The following is a 17403-nucleotide window of genomic DNA, read 5'->3' as shown; positions in this document are numbered from 1 at the left end:
TGGTGCCCCATCCCTACCCTCCTCCCCTGGCCTCCTTCACCTGTGGCTCCCACAGAAGGGTGTGTATGAGAGCCCTTCCCCGGCTTCCTCTCACCTCTGTCTCCGCCAGCCCTCAGCACACAGGCATATCTGCTTTCAAACGTGCCTACTCACTTCCTCTCACCCCTTCCAGGGCCTCTGCTCTGGATGGGGCCTTTGGAATCCAGGCCTCTGGGGTTTTACAACAGAGCTGGGGTGGGAAAGGGTAGACAGCACCAAAGATGGCTGATGGCCACCCACCTCTGCCTCAGCTTGACCAATTAGTTCAGCCTCAGAACGTGGCACTCAGAGCGGATCCCTACTTCCCCAGCAATGGCTCTAGGGCCTCAGTCCCAGTGCTCTCCCTCTAAGCCCTCCCCACAGCTGGTGCTTGCTGCAGCTCGTGTGTCTTACCTAACCACCCCGTCCTTCCCTGTTCCTACAAAGGAGGCTGCATCTTTGTATGTTATATTCATAAAAACTTTGTAACGTTTTGAGAAAAAAACAAACACACACACACAAACGACCAAGAGAATGCCACAGTCAACGTCCCGAGTCCGGCTCAGGAGAACGGAGAGAAGGGAAAATTCCATACGTTGGCCGAAGCCAAGATGTTTCTGAGAGACTGCCTGGTGTGTGACAGTTGTGTGACCGCAGAGGAAGGAGTCCAAGTTTCTCAGCAGAACACCAAGGACTTCTTCCGTGTTCTGAACCTTACTAAGAGATGTGATACCTCACAGCACAAGGTGCTGGCAGTGTCCCTGTGTCCTCAGCCTCTGCCTTATTTTGCTGCTAAATTCAGCCTCAGTGTCACTGATGCACCCAGAAGGCTCTGCAGCTTTCTCAAAAGCCTTGGGGTGCACTGTCTTTGACATGAAGATAGCTGCGGACTTCAGCATCCTGGGGAGTCAGAAGGAATTTGTGCGTCGGTACTGCCAGCACCGTGAGGAAGAGCCCCGGCTACCCATGCTGACCTCCGCCTGCCCCGGCTGGGACCGATATGCAGAGCGTGTGCTGGGTCACCCCATCACCCCCACCTCTGAACGGCTAAGTCTCCCCAGCAGATCATGGGCTCTCTGGTGAAGGATGACTTCACCAGACGGCAGAACCTGTGCCCAGACAAGATTTTCCACGTCATTGTGGCCCCGTGTTATGTCAAGAAATTGGAGGCCCTTTGAGAAGATGTTCCCACAGCTTTCCATAGTTCCCAGGGTGCTGACTGCATGTGAACCTCAGGTGAAATTATCCAGATAATGGAGCAAAGTGACCTCGCCTCCAATGATGCCGCCGTGGACACTGTTTGGAGACATGAAGGAGGAGGAGGTGAGGCTCCACGAGGGGCCAGCTCTGACGGTCCCTGGCACACATCTTCAGGCACATGGCCAAGGAGCTGTTCAACGAGGACGTGGGGTGCTGACCTACCGCACTCCGAGGAACAAAGACTGCCAGGAGGTCACCCTTAAAAGGGACGGAGAGGTTCTGCTATGCTGTGAGGCTGCTTCCGGCTTTCGGAACATCCGGAAGTGGTCCTGACGCTGTAGAGGGGCAAGTTCCCTGCCACTTCGTGGAGGTCCTGGCCTGTGCCAGGGATGCCTAAGCGGCGGGGGCCGGGCCCAGGCGGACGACGGGCGTGCAGACAGGGCACTGCTGCGGCAGATGGAAGGCATCTATGCTGCCATCCCGGTGTGGCCCCCGGAGACCAGCGCCCATGTGCAGGAGCTGGACCAGGAGTGGCTGGGGCGACTCCCCCCGGGCCCAGGCGGCCCTGCACACTGCCTAGCAGGGCCCGGGCAGCCTGCCAGGACACCAAGTGGTAAAGGTCCAGCAGACGCCCGGCCTGCAGGCCGCCTGAGGAGGGGTGTCAGATGCGTGAAGGAAAGGCTTAGCATCTCTGTCATCGCTTTGGTTTTCAGAATTCCCTGCTCCCCATCTGTCGGCTCCCTCCCTCTGAGGGGTGCTGTCGTCATCACATGGGTGCAACTGGAATATTGTATCTCGAGAGGATTGCCCCAATGTACTTATCCTTTTATCCGATGATGAAAAAATCCCAAAGAACAAGAATGGAGACAGACTACTGTCCTTTAGGCTTAAAAAAACCTGGAAGTGTCCTGCGAAGAGCTGAGACTTGGTTCTGTCCACGCACCTCAGAGAGATTGGGTGAGGAAATGGCCCGGTTTGGCCCTGACTTTACCCACTTATGTTACTCTTGAAGGTGTCTTTGCCACAATGTGAATGAACTGCCACCTTTTGGAATAGGGGCTCATACGAAAGTCTGCATTCCCAACTTTTCTTGAAACAGATCTATGTTCTGCAGCTGTGGCCACCGTCCTGAGACCAGGTCCTGTCGCTGGGAATCAGGGGGCACTGGAGTGGAGGCCCCCACCCCTTGTGCCCTTTCACATTCAGGGATTGAGCTGAACTCACTTTGGGGGAGGCCTGGCCAGGGTGACAGGTGTCACAGATGGAAGGATGGAGAATGGAGAGGCGGACACCCTGCTCGGTCCCTCCCTGGGTGGGGTCAGGCAGATGAAGGCCGGCCAGCCCGCCCCACATTGGGTGAGAAAGCGTCCTCTGTGTCCACCTCTCACCCCGTGGGCCCGGCCACTCCCCTCAGCTCCAGGCAGCGCTCTGCATTCCACGACAGTGCACTCCGCCCTCACATGCTGCTCGCCCTAAGTGAGAAGGAAGAGAGCAGTTGGCCCACAGACAACTACACAGAAAGATCGGGCTCACGGCTGATGAGCGCAGTGTCAGTGGCAGGAGCCTCTCCTGCCTCTGTGGCAGCGCTAAGGAGCAGCAAGCTGAGTGGTAAGGAGCAGCAAGCAGGCGGGCGGTAAGGAGCGAGGGGTCCTGGACTGTGAGAGGGATTTCCTACTGTCGGCCTAGGCCATGGGAACGGGCCTAAGCTGGCAGGCGGACATCCCCTGAGGGGTCCCAGACTGCGAGAGGGTGCAGGCCGGGCTGAGGAACCCCCCCACCAGTGCACGATTTCATGCACCGGACCTCTAGTATCCTACATAAATGGGGTGAATGAGGAGGGGAAGAAAGAGAATTTAAAAATGCATGTCTTTAAAATAGCATGCATGGTGGTTAAGAAACCAGCTTGCTAGAACAAGGCTACCGGAGTTCAAATACTGCTTCTACCACTGAGAGCTCTGTGACCTCGGGTAAGCCATTTGCCCGCTCAGTGCCGCAGTTGAATGGATTTAGATTCACTCATTCATGAACTAGTTATTGAATGCTTATTGTATGTTAGGCATTGTTTTGGGAACCAACTGAACAACTCTGACTACAACAGACAAAAATTTCTGCTTTTATAGAGTTTTATTACAGCAGGAAGAAGATAAAGTATATGGTATGTTAAGAGGAAATAATGGCTATGGAAAGAGAAGAAAGTAGGGTAAAGATGTGGGTAAGGTTGCCAGATTTAGCAAATAAAAATATAGAACACACAGTTGAATTTGAATTATAGATAAACATCATAATTTTTTTTAGCGTAGGTATCTCTCAAGTATTGTGTGGGACATAGGTATGTTAAAAAGTTACCTGGGTGAAAAGGGTGAAGGGATTAACACGTTAAGCACCATGTCAATCACTGGTGACTGACACTGTACTTCCCGTCCGGAAGACAAAACAGGCTGGGCACTTAACATGTTAAGCAAAGAAAAAAAAAGAAAAAGAAAGACTCATGGATACAGACAACAGTATGGGGATTCCAAGAGGGAAGAGGGATGGAGAGGTAGAAGGGGCTAAAGGCATAAGTGGTGAAGGAAGGAGACTTGACTTGGGGTAGTGAACACACAATATAATATACAGATGGTGCATTATAGAAATGTACACCTGAAACCTATATAATTAACCAATATCACCCCCAATGAATTCAATAAAAAATATTTACCTGCAATTCAAATGTAACTGTCCATCCTGTGTTTAATCTTGCTACTCTAGTTGTGGGGAGTATAGTGGTGGTGATAGAATTTCAAATGGGATGGTTTGTGTGTAGGGCTCACATTTGAGCATAAACTTATACGGTGAAGCAGCCAGCAGCCATGCAGAATTTGAGGGAAAAGAATTCCAGGTCCTGAAATGTGCCAGGAGTATTTGAAGAATGGCAGGAAGGCCATGTGGGCAGAGTAGAGTGAGTCAGAAGTGAAGATAGCAGGGTAATATGGGTAGTAGTGTCTTATAGGTCCTTTTAAGACCATTTTGGCTTTTACTCCCAGTGAAAGGGGAAACTGTAGGAGGATTTGGAGCAGAATAACATGATACAACATTTGAAAAGGGTTACTCTGGCAGCTGGTTAGCAAGCAATTGCTGTATTTCAAGTGAAAGATGATGGAGATTTGGACTGGGGTGACAGCAGTAGAGGTGGGATGAAATGACTAAATTCTGAATGTATTTTAAAGGTAGAGCCCACTGGATGTGTGAAGGAAGAAAGGAAGTGGGAAGTCGAAATGACTGTTAAGGTGTTGGTCCGCTACTGATGGGATGGAGGGTTGTACTGAACTGAAAGAGACTGTTGTAGGAACAGAGTTTTGGGGGTGAGAGGACAGGGAGGATGGGGAAGTGAGGAAGGATAACTGGGAGTTTGGTCTGGGGCCTGTTAAGTTTGAGATGTTCAGTACACATTTGTTCTGGTTTGTTATAAGCAACTCCAAACTTAATGGCAAAAAGCAACCATTTTATTATCCTCAGGGATACAGTGGGTCAGGAATTTGGGCAGGGCACAGCTGGATGACTTCTCTATTTTATTATGTTTTGGGCCTCAGCTGGGAAACTTCCTGGGGGCTGAAATCAGCTGATCTAGCACCTGAACTGAATGGTGAAGGCTGGGCTCCGTGGGGGACTGTAGGGGAAGCCCCTGCTCATGGCCTCCGTGTGGCTTAGGCTTGTCCACACATGGTGCCTGGATCTCCAGTGGGAGCTCTTGGAGAATGAATACACCCAAAGACTGGAAAATGCATATGATTTTTTAAATTTTTGACCTGGCCTCCGAGTCATGCAGGGTCATTTCTGCCACATTCTGTTGATTGCAGGTGAGTCACAGAGCCAGCTCTGATTCTCAGGAAGAGGAATTTAATGGGGAAGTGACAAATGCACATTGTCGAAGGTCATGTGGGATTCGGGAGACATTGCTGCAGCTATCTTTGGAAGATGCTGCCACAGGATCCAAAGATGTCAATTTAGCACTTGCATACACATGACTTTGGAGGTTAGGGCAGAGATCTGGCCCATAAATGTAATTTATAGCCATTGTCATGCAGATGTCACATAAAGCCCTGAGACTGGCTGAGATGATGCAGTTAGTGCAGACTAAGAAAAGTCCAGGGGCAGAGTGCTGGGGTAACTGGAACAATGTTTAAAGGTCAGAGAAAAGTAAACCAGTAAGAGAGACATCAGTGACCAGTGAGATAGGAAGAAATGTGTGATGTCCTGGTATTAAAATTAAAAAGTATTTAGGTGTTTTTAACCCTTTGCACTCGCTTGCTTTTTTCTCGATTCCTTTATTCTAATGCTAACCGTGTTGAGTCACACTCAACATCCGAGTGCAAACCAGAGGGAGTCGGACCTCCGTTGCCACCATTTGTCCACCATCCAGAGCTGAGGGGTCAGTGCTGACATGTACACATAAGGAACCGGTGGACATTGAAATTGGGTCTCTAAAGAACTGTTGGTCCAGAAAGAAACTCACTAAGACTGATTCATTTGCCTGTCAGCATAACTATTATTGCTCCTCTCACATTCAGTTCTTATAAGTATATATCTGGTGACATATGATCTCGCTCATTAGGGGAAATGATGAACAACATAGACTGGTGAACAAGAACAGAACCAGAAACAAAAATGGAGTTCATGTCTCAGTGAGTCTGACAGTGAACCCTGGGCTCGAGGGGGCTTAAAGTGCCTGGAGGGGAGGAATCTGAAACAGGAATATAACCAGCTCTGTCAAGGAATATTGCTGTGAAGGAATGGGGTGGTAGCTGAAGGGGAAAGTCAGAATGTAACTCCTCCTAAGATGAGTTGATCCAGTGGAAGGCAACATGGATGGGGGTAAGGCAGTGGTGAATTGCTGGAGTGTGTCCTTGTGTAGATGAGAGGAGGGGTCGACTGCCCAGCATGTGTTTTGAGTTCATAAGGGAAGGCAGAGCATATGAGCACAGATGCTGGAGGAGGGTAAGTGGGATGATGGGATTTTGAAGTTCTCTTTTGATTACTTCAATTTTCCCATTGACATGAAGGATTTACTAATAGTGCCTATCACATTGGATGGCTTGGAAAATTAAATGTTTTTTCCTCCAAAGTACTTACAGTAGTTGTTGGCACGTAACGTTGATATGTTTTAGTCTGAAAGTAAGCCCTTACTCCTTTTAAAATGGTATTTTTAAGATAATCGTTTTTGAATTGCGTACAAAATCTGCAAATAAGCATATAGCTCAGCAATTATCACAAAGTGAACACAACTATGTATCCAGCTCAAGAAATAGAACATTAATAGCATCTAGTTGGGTTTTGGTTTGTTTTACTTTTTTTGCCCTTAAATGTCTTTAGCTCAAAAAGTGGAAAGTTAGTCATCCTTGTGTTGGGATCCAGGATATATTTGAAAAACGTCCTTGCCTGTGAAATCCAAAAGTCTGGTAATATGTTTAACACCAAGAACTCTAATAAATCTTACTGGGCTATTCTTCTGCTGGAGGAAAGGAAAAAATCTATTCCCAAATGAACTGTAAGTTTCCAGAGTCATGAGAAAATTTCTAAACTATGACATGACCCCAATTCCTCAAGCATTCTTCAAATCATTTGCCTAAATGAGTGAGTGTATTATGAAAACCAATAATATTTTTAAAGAATTGTAAAGTTTTGAAAATAAAATGCCTCTTGTCCTCTTTAGTTAACCATACATTTACTGAGATTAGTCATTTAGCCTCTTTTTTATTCCTTGCCTTTTTTCCAAATAAAGCAGGTCTTTTCCCTCCAATCTAATCCTATATAATAAAAGCCTAGGTGGCATAACGTCCTCACATGACATCATCACAAGATGGCCGCCACAAGATGGCTGGTAGGGTAGGGCAGTTGTGGGCGATCAGGCCAGCAGGGGAGGGCAGCTGGAGGTGACCAGGCCTGCAGGGGAGGACAGCTGGGGATGACCAGGCTGGCAGGGGAGGGCAGCTGGGGGCAACCAAGCCTGCAGGGGAGGACAGCTGGGGATGACCAGGCTGGCAGGGGAGGGCAGCTGGGGGCAACCAGGCCTGTAGGAGAGGGCAGTTGGGGGTCATCAGGCTGGCAGGGGAGGGCAGTTGGGGGCATCCAGGCCAGCAGGGGAGGGCAGTTGGGGGTGACCAGGCATACAGAGGAGGGCAGTTGGGGGCAATCGGGCCAGCAGGGGAGGGCAGTTGTGGGCGATCGATCTGGCAGGGGAGGGCAGTTGGGGGCAACCAGGCCAGCAGGGGAGGGCAGTTGGGGGCAACCAGGCCAGCAGGGGAGGGCAGTTGGGGGTGACCAGGCCTACAGGGGAGGGCAGTTGGGGGTGATCGAACCAGCAGGGGAGCAGTTAGGTGTCAGTCAGGCCAGCAGGGGAGCGGGTAGGGAGCGATCAGGCTGGCAGGCAGAAGCAGTTAGGGGCAATCAGGCAGGCAAGCAGTTAGTAGCTAGCAGTCCCAGATTGGAGAGGAATTTCATACACCATGCCTCTAGTTCCTTATAATGTTATTAGGAAGGTGATGGTATGACCACTTCCTAAGACAATGTGTTATTGGTCACTTATTCTATGTTGATAGTGATTTGTGAATTGTTTATTTATCTTCCTAGGATTTAATCCATAAAACAAAATTAAAGAATATTTAGGGGTGGTGTACTTTTCTTAGGGAAGTTCTTGTCTTGAGCTTTTGCCTAATGCACAAATTCGTGCATGGGTGGGGTCCCTCGGCCTGACTGGCAATCAGGGCTGATGAGGCTGATGGGGCCAATTGGGGCCAGCCAGCCTGGGTGGGGGAGGGGGGGTGCGCAGGAGGGGAGGAGAGACTGTGGGAGGTTGGCCAGCAATTTGTGCCAGGCCGGCCAGGGTGGGGGGAGGGACCGTGGGAGGTTGGCTGGTTAAGGGAGGTTGGCTGTGGGAGTGCACTGACCACCAGGGGCCAGCTCCTGTGTTGAGTGTCTGCCCCCTGGTGGTCAGTGTGTCATCATAACGACTGGTCATCTGGTCATCACAGATGCTTAGGCTTTTATATAAATATACTAGAGGCCCGGTGCATGAAATTCGTGCATGGGGGTGGTGTCCCTCAACCCAGCCTGCACCCTCTCCAATCCAAGACTTCTGGCTCCCAACTGCTCGCCTGCCTGCTTTCCTGATTGCCCCTAACTACTTCTGCCTGCCAGTCTGATCACCCCCTAACCCCTTCCCCTGCCAGCCTGATCGATGCCCAACTGCCCTCCCCTGCCGGCCCAATTGCCCCTAACTGCCCTCCCTTGCCGGCCTGGTCACCCCTAAATGCCCTCTCCTGCTGGCCTGGTCGCTCCCCACTGCCCTCCCCTGCTGGCCCAGTCAACCCCAACTGCCCTCCCTTGCCAGCCTGGTGGCCCCTAACTGCCCTCTCCTGCAAGCCTGGTCCCCCCCACTGCCCTCCCCTGCTGGCCCGGTCACCCCCAACTGCCCTCCCCTGCTGGCCTGGTCATCCCCAACTGTCCTCCTCTGCAGGCTTGGTCCCCCCAACTGCCCTCCCCTGCTGGCCTGGTCCCCTCCAACTGCCCTCTCCTGCAGGCCTGGTCGCCCCCAACTGCCCTCCTCTGCCGGCCCGGTCACCCCTAACTGCCCTCCCCTGCTGGCCATCTTGTGGTGGCCATCTTGTGTCCACATGGGGGTGGCCATCTTTGACCACATGGGGGTGCCCATCTTGTGTGTTAGAGCAATGGTCAATTTGCATATTAGGCTTTTATTACTATAAGATGGTTTCTTGCACACAACCTCTAATACACACAACACACACAGGCGCAGGCATACACACTCCCCTCTTTAGTTATAGTAATTGTTTATTAGCTGAAAATTAGTGTTTGGAAAAGCCTGCCTCTTTTTAAACTGAGGGCACTTTTGTCTGCAGCCAGCACTCTGTATGTTTTACTTGTGATCTCCCTCATTTTAGTATTTAGTTTTCTGGGCAGTCTGCCTAGTTGGATTTTATTTAATTTACTGTTTGCAGTGTCCTGATTGTTAAGAGTAGCCATTGCATAGTGTTGAGAGAAAGCTCTTTACCTCTAGCAGTGCTTGCTTTTGTGCTGCTTAATGATTGGTTTAATGAGATCTCCCAGAACATCAGTTCCCCACCCCTGGGGAAACCTATGACTCCTGTTCTCATCTATAAGCAAACTAGAGGCCCAGTGCATGATAGAAATCGCATGAGGAGACGCCTCGCTCCCGTCATGCGAGGAGGCACCCTGGGGGCGGGCCAGGACCCGCACCTGACTCATGCGGCGCTGGTGCCACGGGAGTCAGGCTAGACCGGCGCTGCGGGGGGCTGGGACCTGTGCCTGACTTGCAGCGTCCCCCAGCCCCCCTGCCCGTGTCCACTCCGGGGCCACTGTGCTGGCTCAGGCAGGCCCCCTGCCTCTGTCTCTTTCAGCTCCGGGCCTCACTTGCGCGTGCAACCTCTTCCTGTCTAGTTGTGACCCGTTATGGAGTCCCTGCCTAATTTGCATATTATATATATATATTAGGAAGAAAATACACAGATGTTTTTGGAAGTTAACTTTATTAAATGAAGATAGTATATAAAATACATTCATAGTGACTAGATATAAAGGACCAAATTATGTCTTATATCTGCAGCATACATTCTTGGTTTGTATAAAAGTAACTTTAAAATTCCAGTTTCCTTAAATAGTTCTGCACAAAACACATACACACGCATATATATACATATAGTACTATCACTGTCAGTCAAAGACGCGCCCTTCCTTTAGCTCAAAGGGGCTGGCAAATATGTCTCATGTTTGACGTTCTTCCAGGCTGGGAAGTAAGGCACAGCTAGAAGGCCTAAGTAACATTTTCCAGGATTTGGACAGATCTGTTGCGTGGGCTCAAATAAGGTGTGGGCATCATTTCTTAAAGGAGACCTACACTTGCATATGACTTGTCCCCTCCCACCTGTGCAGTTCCACATACGTTATCTTACAAATCCTAAAAGCGGTGCTGGTTCTTTCCTTGCCACTGCCAACCATTTTTGTCATAAGTGACAAATGATTTAATGTCATCATCAGTTAATTAGTGTTTCAGTCTTCAGTGCTGTTTTAATGAACTCGCCTGTGGCAAGCACCATGCAACTACCCCACCGCACGTTGCTGCAAGCTCCTGTCTTCCTGTCCGTGCCGGGACTCCAGATGGAACCTTTTTGGATGGATGGACTGACATAGGCTACAAACTTGAGTCTTTCAAAAAATGGAATTGGCATCAATAATAGATTGTTCCAGGTGGTATTATTAAGGTCTCAATGATTAAGAATGAGGTCATTAAAATCAGGACATAATGCATATGGCTAAGGTTTTCCGTGATTTTCACTAATTGCTGGGTCCTTATCTAATTTGAAAAAAACTAGAGAATGGATTGAGGTCTTCTTTTACCTTCCCTGTTTTTAACTTCCTCTTGGTTACCTGGTTTACACTATTGCCAGTTGTCCCTGGAGATTTTGTTCCGGTGAAGAAGAGGAAGGACAAAGCTTTCCCCCTCTAGCCTGATTTTCTGGGGCCTTGGCTTGGTGGAGAGGCCTGACTCCCTGCTGGCCGGAGGCCCCTCTTGCAAAGCCATGTGGGAGCTCCCACTGGCTTGCTGGGGATGTGCCCAGTCCCCATCTCTCCATACAAAGAACCTTGAAACAAGACTGTGACATGGGAAGGATGCTGCTATTATATTCCAGGTTCTACAGTTAAGTTGCATGCATCAAGGGAACCGTGTCTTCTCTGCTGCCTGCCCAGCTCTGACAGGCTCTAAACATTCTAAATACAGAGCATCAGGCGGAGTCCGCCGCAGACCCCAGTCCTTCAGCCTGGGGAGTGGGCACCCTGCGCACCTGTTCCCTTCTCCATCATCCTCAGGCCAAGGCAAGGCCAAAGCAGATGAAAGAGGCTTTTCTCCTATTGATGGCAGATTAATGTCCTGAGTCCCAATTCCAGAAATACTTTACATATCACCTTTTTCTCAAGGAGCATAAAGTGCTTAATAAACCGTGGTTAATGCTCTAACACGCCTTCCCAGGAGACAGACTGGAGAGTGGAGTCCCCATCACAGCCTCCGGGCCGCCGGTCGCGGTGAGGTGGCTGGTTGGCACAGAGAGGGCTTTCACTCTGCCTCATCTTTCTTACTCCTTCTGCCCTTGTTTTGGGGCATTTTCATTCTCCCCAGCTTCCTTTTATAACTAACTGTACAAAATAGGCAAATGCAAAACATTGAGTTAAGTGTCTTGACTATACATTAACACTCAAAATAGACTCTGATGTTTTTTAAATGGGGCTTTAAGCCCAACAGGTAACCCTCACAGACCAGTCGTTCCAGTTAGCTTACTACGAACAATATGCTACATGCCCTGAACTAATATTCCAGCTTAGCTCCGGGTAAGTATTCAGTGTACTTGCTAGAGGGGCCGGCAGTGTGGGCTCAGATCTGAGCAACAGCCTCAGTGACAGAAATAAAAAATGTGTCATATATGGGAATGGACAGAGAACCAGTCCTGTAGCTAATGTTTTAAAATACGCTTTGTTGTTTCAAAAAGTGATTGTCCTTTTCTTGCCTCCCAGAGTCCAGAAAAAGTCCCCTCATCCCTCTATTCTATTGGCTCCCTGGCTGGGTTCTCAAATGGAGTGGGTTAGGTTGGGTTTCAGAAGCCTCGTCAGTGTCCTTGTTGGTAGCCCTCTCCCACTCCTTCCATATGGTCCAGCTCAAATTCTCCCTCCTTGCGCTCTGTCCTGTTTTCTCTTTTCTTTATTTCTCCCTTTTTCCTTTTCCTCCTCACAGCCATGTCTGCTGGAGGCCCTGGGCTTGCGTAGGCCAGCTCGGGCTGCCGTCCCTGGGTGCGTGCTGCGCCGCATGGTCAGTGTGTCTCCTGAACTGTCCAGGCCCAAGGCCTGGGGGCAAGGAGCAGGAAGTCTTTGGACTTGAAAGAATTTCTCTAACACACTGAATGAGGGTTTGGCCTTCACTTGTCACTCTTACTCTATTTACCTGGGGGTTACAGTCTGGTTAGTCAAAAGAAAAAAGCACTGTTAAAAATCACAGGCAGCATCTAGCCCCTGCGGAAAGGCAGAGGTGCACATTTCTATGTGTATAATACTGGCAGAAGCTCGTTTTCTGGGGGTATAAGTATGCACGTGGTTCTAGAAATCAGGCTGTCACACCTTAGACAGGCGGGGTGGAATATAAGACCACTGAGTTGTAGTCTGGGGGAGGAGAGCAGCACGAGACCTTCTTTTCCAGCTCGGAGTTGTCGTAGGTAAATCTGCGCTGGCCTCTGTTGACGTGCCCACAGTCAGGATGGCAGAACCGAGGCCTGGTGAGGTCAGAAAGCCCTGACTCCTTACTCTTACTGGTTACTCTCAAGCTAAAGAAAAAAAGGAAAACATCAAATATACAAATTTAGTTTCTTGAAATCACACTACTCTAAAAACTCTTTATTGTTGCAAGTATTTACAGATGTCCCTTTTTCTTCCCCATGGACCCCTTCTAGCCCACACCCGCCCCACCCTAAACTATATTTTTATTGATTTCAGAGAGGAAGGAAGAGGCAGAGAGAGAGAGAGAAACATTAATGATGAGAGAGAATCATTGATCGGGTGCCTCCTGCACGCCCCCCACTGGGGATCGGGCCCCCAACCTGGGCATGTGCCCTGACTGGGAATCGAACTGTGACCTCCTGGTTCATAGGCTGATGCTCAACCACTGAGCCACACCATCTGGGCCACTCTTTATTTTTATTTTATTAAAAATATATTTTTATTGATTTTTTACAGAGAGGAAGGAAGAGGGAGAGTTAGAAACATCGATGAGAGAAAAACATTGATCAGCTGCCTCCTGCACACCCTCTACTGGGGATGTGCCCACAACCAAGGTACATGCCCTTGACTGGAATTGAACCTGGGACCCTTGAGTCTGAAGGCCGACGCTCTATCCACTGAGCCAAACCGGTCAGGGCGCCACTCTTTATTTTTTTAAATTGTTTTAAAATTGATTATTGAGGGGGGTGAGGGGGGAGAGAAGGAAAGAGGAGGAGGTATCCATTTGTTGTTCCACTTATTTATGCATTCATTGGTTGCTTCTTGTATGTGCCCTGACTGGGGATCAAACCCACAACCTTGGCATATTGGGAGGACACTAACCAACTGAGTTACCCTGCCAAGGTTAAGTCCACTCTTTTCTTTTTTAAAAAAATATGTTTTTATTTTATTTTTTAAATGTATTTTTATTGATTTCAGAGAGGAAGGGAGAGGGAGCAAAAGATAGAAACATCAATGAGTGAGAAACATCAATTGGCTGCCTCCTGCAAGCCCCCTTCTGGGGATTGAGCCTGAAACCCGGGCATGTGCCCTGACTGGGAATTGAACCATGACCTCCTGGTTCATACAATGCTCAACCACTGAGCCAAAACGTGCAGGCCCACTCTTTCTTAATGTGTCACTTGTTCATAACTGTCCTAGCATTGATGGCTGTTGACTCCCACCTCATTCTCTGGTCAGACTCTGTTCTGGAGCTCACTGCCTCTCTACTACCAGCTTCTTGTCTCTGGGCAGAAGGATGTATTCTGCTGACCAGGGGTCGGACTGTGTGATGATGTAATGCAATTACATAATTCAAGGAGGAAAATAACTCCTAAGACTTGAGGATAGCTTTTCTATGCTTGAATCAGTTAGCTACCCTGATAGGCTGAAAAAATGCTCCCCAAAATATTGATGCCAAATCCTTGGGATCTGTGAATAGCACCTTATATGGCAAAAGATGTGATTAAACTGAAGCTCTTCAGAGGACGAGCTTATCCTGAATTATATACATAACTAGTGGCCTGGTGCACAAAATTCATGCACATTAAAAGGGAATTAATTAGAGGAAATATTTTAATATTGCTATTTGCCCTTTCTCTATAATAGAATTGTCAGAGATGAAAGAAAATTAATAAAATGTATATAAAACGCTCCCTCCTGCAAGAGTCTGGGGCGTACCACGGGACCCAGAGTCAAGTCGCTGCCCACCCGCGGTACCTCAAAATCTCGTGAGACCCAGACCTGGCTGGCCCCACCCCCGTCAAGCCCCACCAGGTGGGGGGCGCAGCCTCAGGTCCCCTGTCAAGCCCCACCAGGTGGGGGGCGCAGCCTCAGTTCCCCCAGTGCACCATCAGGTCCCCTGGCCCGGTGCTGGGGTGGGGGGGCATGGCTTGAGGTCCCTTGGCCCAGTGCTAGGGCAGGCAGCACGACCTGAGGTCCCCCGTCAAGCCCCGCTGGGCAGGGGAGCGCAGCCTGAGGTCCCCCAGCCTGGGCCGGGGTGGGGGGCACGCCTTGAGGTCCTCTGTTAAGCCCTGCCGGGTGGGGAACACAGCCTGAGATTCCCCTGTCAAGCCCTGCTGGACTGGGGGGAGTGCCTTGAGGTCCCCCATCAAGCCCCGCCGGGCGGGAGACGTGGCCTGAGATCCCCCATCAAGCCCCTCTGGGCAGAGGGAGTGGTCTGAGATTCCCCATCAAGCTCTGCTGGGTGGGGGGCACTGCCTCAGGACTCCGGCCCGGCACCGGGATGGGGGTTCAGTCTCAGTCCCCCATCAAGGCCCGCTGGGTGGGAGGGTGCAACCTCAGGGCCCCATCAAGCCCCACTGGGTGGGGCCGCAGCCTCAGGTTCCCTGGCCTGGAGCGGGGAGCATAGCCTGAGGTCCCCCGGCCTGGGGCAGGGGGAGCAGCCTGAGGTCCCCCGGCCCAGCACCAGGGCGGGGGGGCGCACCTTGAGATCCCCCGTCTAGACCTGCCGGGCAGGGGATGCAGCCTCAGGTCCCCCAGCCCAGCGCCAGGGCAGGGGGTGCAGCCTCAGGTCCCCTAGCACTGGGGTTGGGGGCGTGGCCTGAGGTCCCCCATCAAGCCTTGCCAGGTGGGGGGCGCGGCCTGAGGTCCCCTGTCAAGCCCCACCGGGTTGGGGGTGCAGTCTCAGGTCCCTGCTAATTGCTCCTTAAGGCTCGTTATGGGAACTCGGCCTCCACTGTGGGTGCAGCCATCTTGTGTTATGGAAACCCCGCCTCAGCTGTGGGTGCCGCCATCTTTGTGACAGTGTGATGGTCAATTTGCATATTCCCTCTTTATTAGATAGGATTCCCTCTCTCCCTTCCTCTGTCTCTCTCTCAAATCAATCAAAAAAAAATTTTTTTTACAAAAACCTCTTTAAATAAAAAGAAAGAGTGGCCCAGCTGATGGGGCTCAGTGGTTGAGTGTTGACCTATGAACCAGGAGGTCACGGTTCGATTCCGGTCAGGGCACATGCCTGGGTTGCTGGCTTCATCCCCAGTGTGGGGCGTGCAGAAGGCAGCCAATCAATGATTCTCTCTCCTCCTTATACAAGAGGCAGAGTGAGATTTACAACCAGAGACAGGAGGAGGCGATGTGAAGAGAGAGCAGAGAATTGTGGCCACAAGCCAAGGAATGCCTGGGACCACCTGAAGCTGGAAGAAGTAAGGAAGGAGTTCTCCCCCAGAGCCTCCAACACCTTTATTTTGGGCTTCTGGCCTCCAGAACTGCAAGACAATACATTTCTCATTTTGAGCCACCAAGTTTGTGAAAATTGCTACAATGGCCTCAAGAAACTAGTAGAGCTTCATAAAGAAAGGTCAATACAGCTGTCTCCTCATGTTTGCATTCTAGAAGACAAAACTAAGTTAAGAGAGTGAACATCACTGACAAGGCTCAAAGGTAAAGAATCTTGCTTCTGGGTCCTGCATGTTACGTCCAGCCTCAGACAGACACACAGGAAGAAAAGCTTCGCTTGTCATCATATTTGTTTTCTTTAATGGCTGGGACGAGGAGAAAAGGACCAGTGCACCACCACATTAGTTGGGTTGGTTTTGGACTTGCACATCAAGCATTTGCTCCATGTTCCATATTTTTTTTTAAATCCTCACCTGAGGATATGTTAATCAATTTAAGAGAGAGAGTAAGGGAGAGAGAAACATTGATCAGTTGCCTACCACGTGCGCCCTGACCAGTGTTTGAACCTGCAACCCAGTTATGTGTCCTGATCAGGAATTGAACCCGCAACTGTTTTGGTGTATGGGATGACAGCTCCAACTGATTGAGCCACCTGGCCAGGGCCCTTGTTCTGTATTTTTAGTCTCAGAGTAGAGGATGCAATGCATGGTGTTCCTTTCTTTAAAAAGATCTAGATTAACATGGTCACTCATTTTCTGGAGTGTTCCAAAGAAGGAAACAACAGACCTTGGTATCCCTTACTTCCCCACCCACTCCTTCTCAGTGGGGTCCTCCAATTTGTTGTACTCTGAGGATGCTCGACTCTGGTACCATTATTGTGCTTGTGGTACAAGCAAACAGATATGCAGATGTTTGCTTGGAAATGTTCTTATCCAATGACTTTATTGTGGTTGATGAACTGTGTTAACTATGTCACTTGGAGGCCTTTGTCGCCCTCCTTTGATTTAGATCAAGGTCAGCAAATATAGCCGATGGGCTGGCCGGCCATATGTTTTGTTTTTATTTTTTAAACTTACACATCTTTATTTTTTTAATTTTATTTATCTTATTTTTAAATATGGAACACTTCACGAATTTGCATCCTTACGCAGGGGCCATACTAATCTTCTCTGTATCATTCCAATTTTAGTATATGTGCTGCTGAAGCGAGCACACATCATGCTTTTTAAAAAATATGTTTTTCTTGATTTTATTTTATTTTTTTAAAAATATATTTTTTTATTGATTTCAGAGAGGAAGGAGAGGGAGAGAGAAAAACATCAATAATGAGAGAGAATCATTGATTGGCTGCCTCCTGCACGCCCCCTACTGGGGATCGGGCCTGCAACCTGGGCATGTGCCTGAACTGGGAATCAAACTGGTAACCTCTTGGATTGTGGGTTGACACTCAACCACTAAGCCACCCTGGCTGGGCTGTTTTGTCTTGTTTTTATTATTATTAATTTACTAGAGGCCCAGTGCGCGATATTGCACGAGATCCAGACCCACCACGCTGGCGGGACCCAGACTGACTCGCGCCGTGCCAGGAGGGACGCAGGACCCAGAGTCAAGCCCCTGCCCACTCATGCGCGCCTCGCAGTGCACGCAGCCTCCTGGTGACCAGTCTTTGGGCATGACGGCGTGATGGTGTCATGGCCAAGGGGTTTTTATAATAGAGATTTATTTTTTTATTATTTT

The 17403-nt window shown here is 49.6% G+C and overlaps 1 protein-coding gene and 1 non-coding gene across 2 annotated transcripts in view; both read right to left on the bottom strand.

Annotated features, from left to right (window-relative positions):
• Window positions 1-9752: 9752 nt before the first annotated feature.
• The window catches only part of FLT1 (fms related receptor tyrosine kinase 1), a 218462-nt gene continuing 210811 nt past the window's right edge, over window positions 9753-17403 (bottom strand). The window contains exon 30 of the mRNA XM_054719726.1: window positions 9753-12596. Coding sequence (XP_054575701.1) covers window positions 12395-12596 — 202 coding nt within the window. The 3' untranslated portion in view covers window positions 9753-12394. The remainder of the gene's footprint in view (window positions 12597-17403) is intronic.
• On the bottom strand, window positions 16778-16879 carry LOC114228549 (U6 spliceosomal RNA). The gene has a single exon (XR_003614700.1). It is a non-coding gene; the product is annotated as a U6 spliceosomal RNA (small nuclear RNA).

The sequence above is a fragment of the Eptesicus fuscus genome, chromosome 7, assembly GCF_027574615.1.
Source record: "Eptesicus fuscus isolate TK198812 chromosome 7, DD_ASM_mEF_20220401, whole genome shotgun sequence".
In the NCBI taxonomy this organism is placed as follows: Eukaryota; Metazoa; Chordata; class Mammalia; order Chiroptera; family Vespertilionidae; genus Eptesicus; species Eptesicus fuscus.
This window is presented reverse-complemented; position numbering and strand designations above follow the sequence as displayed.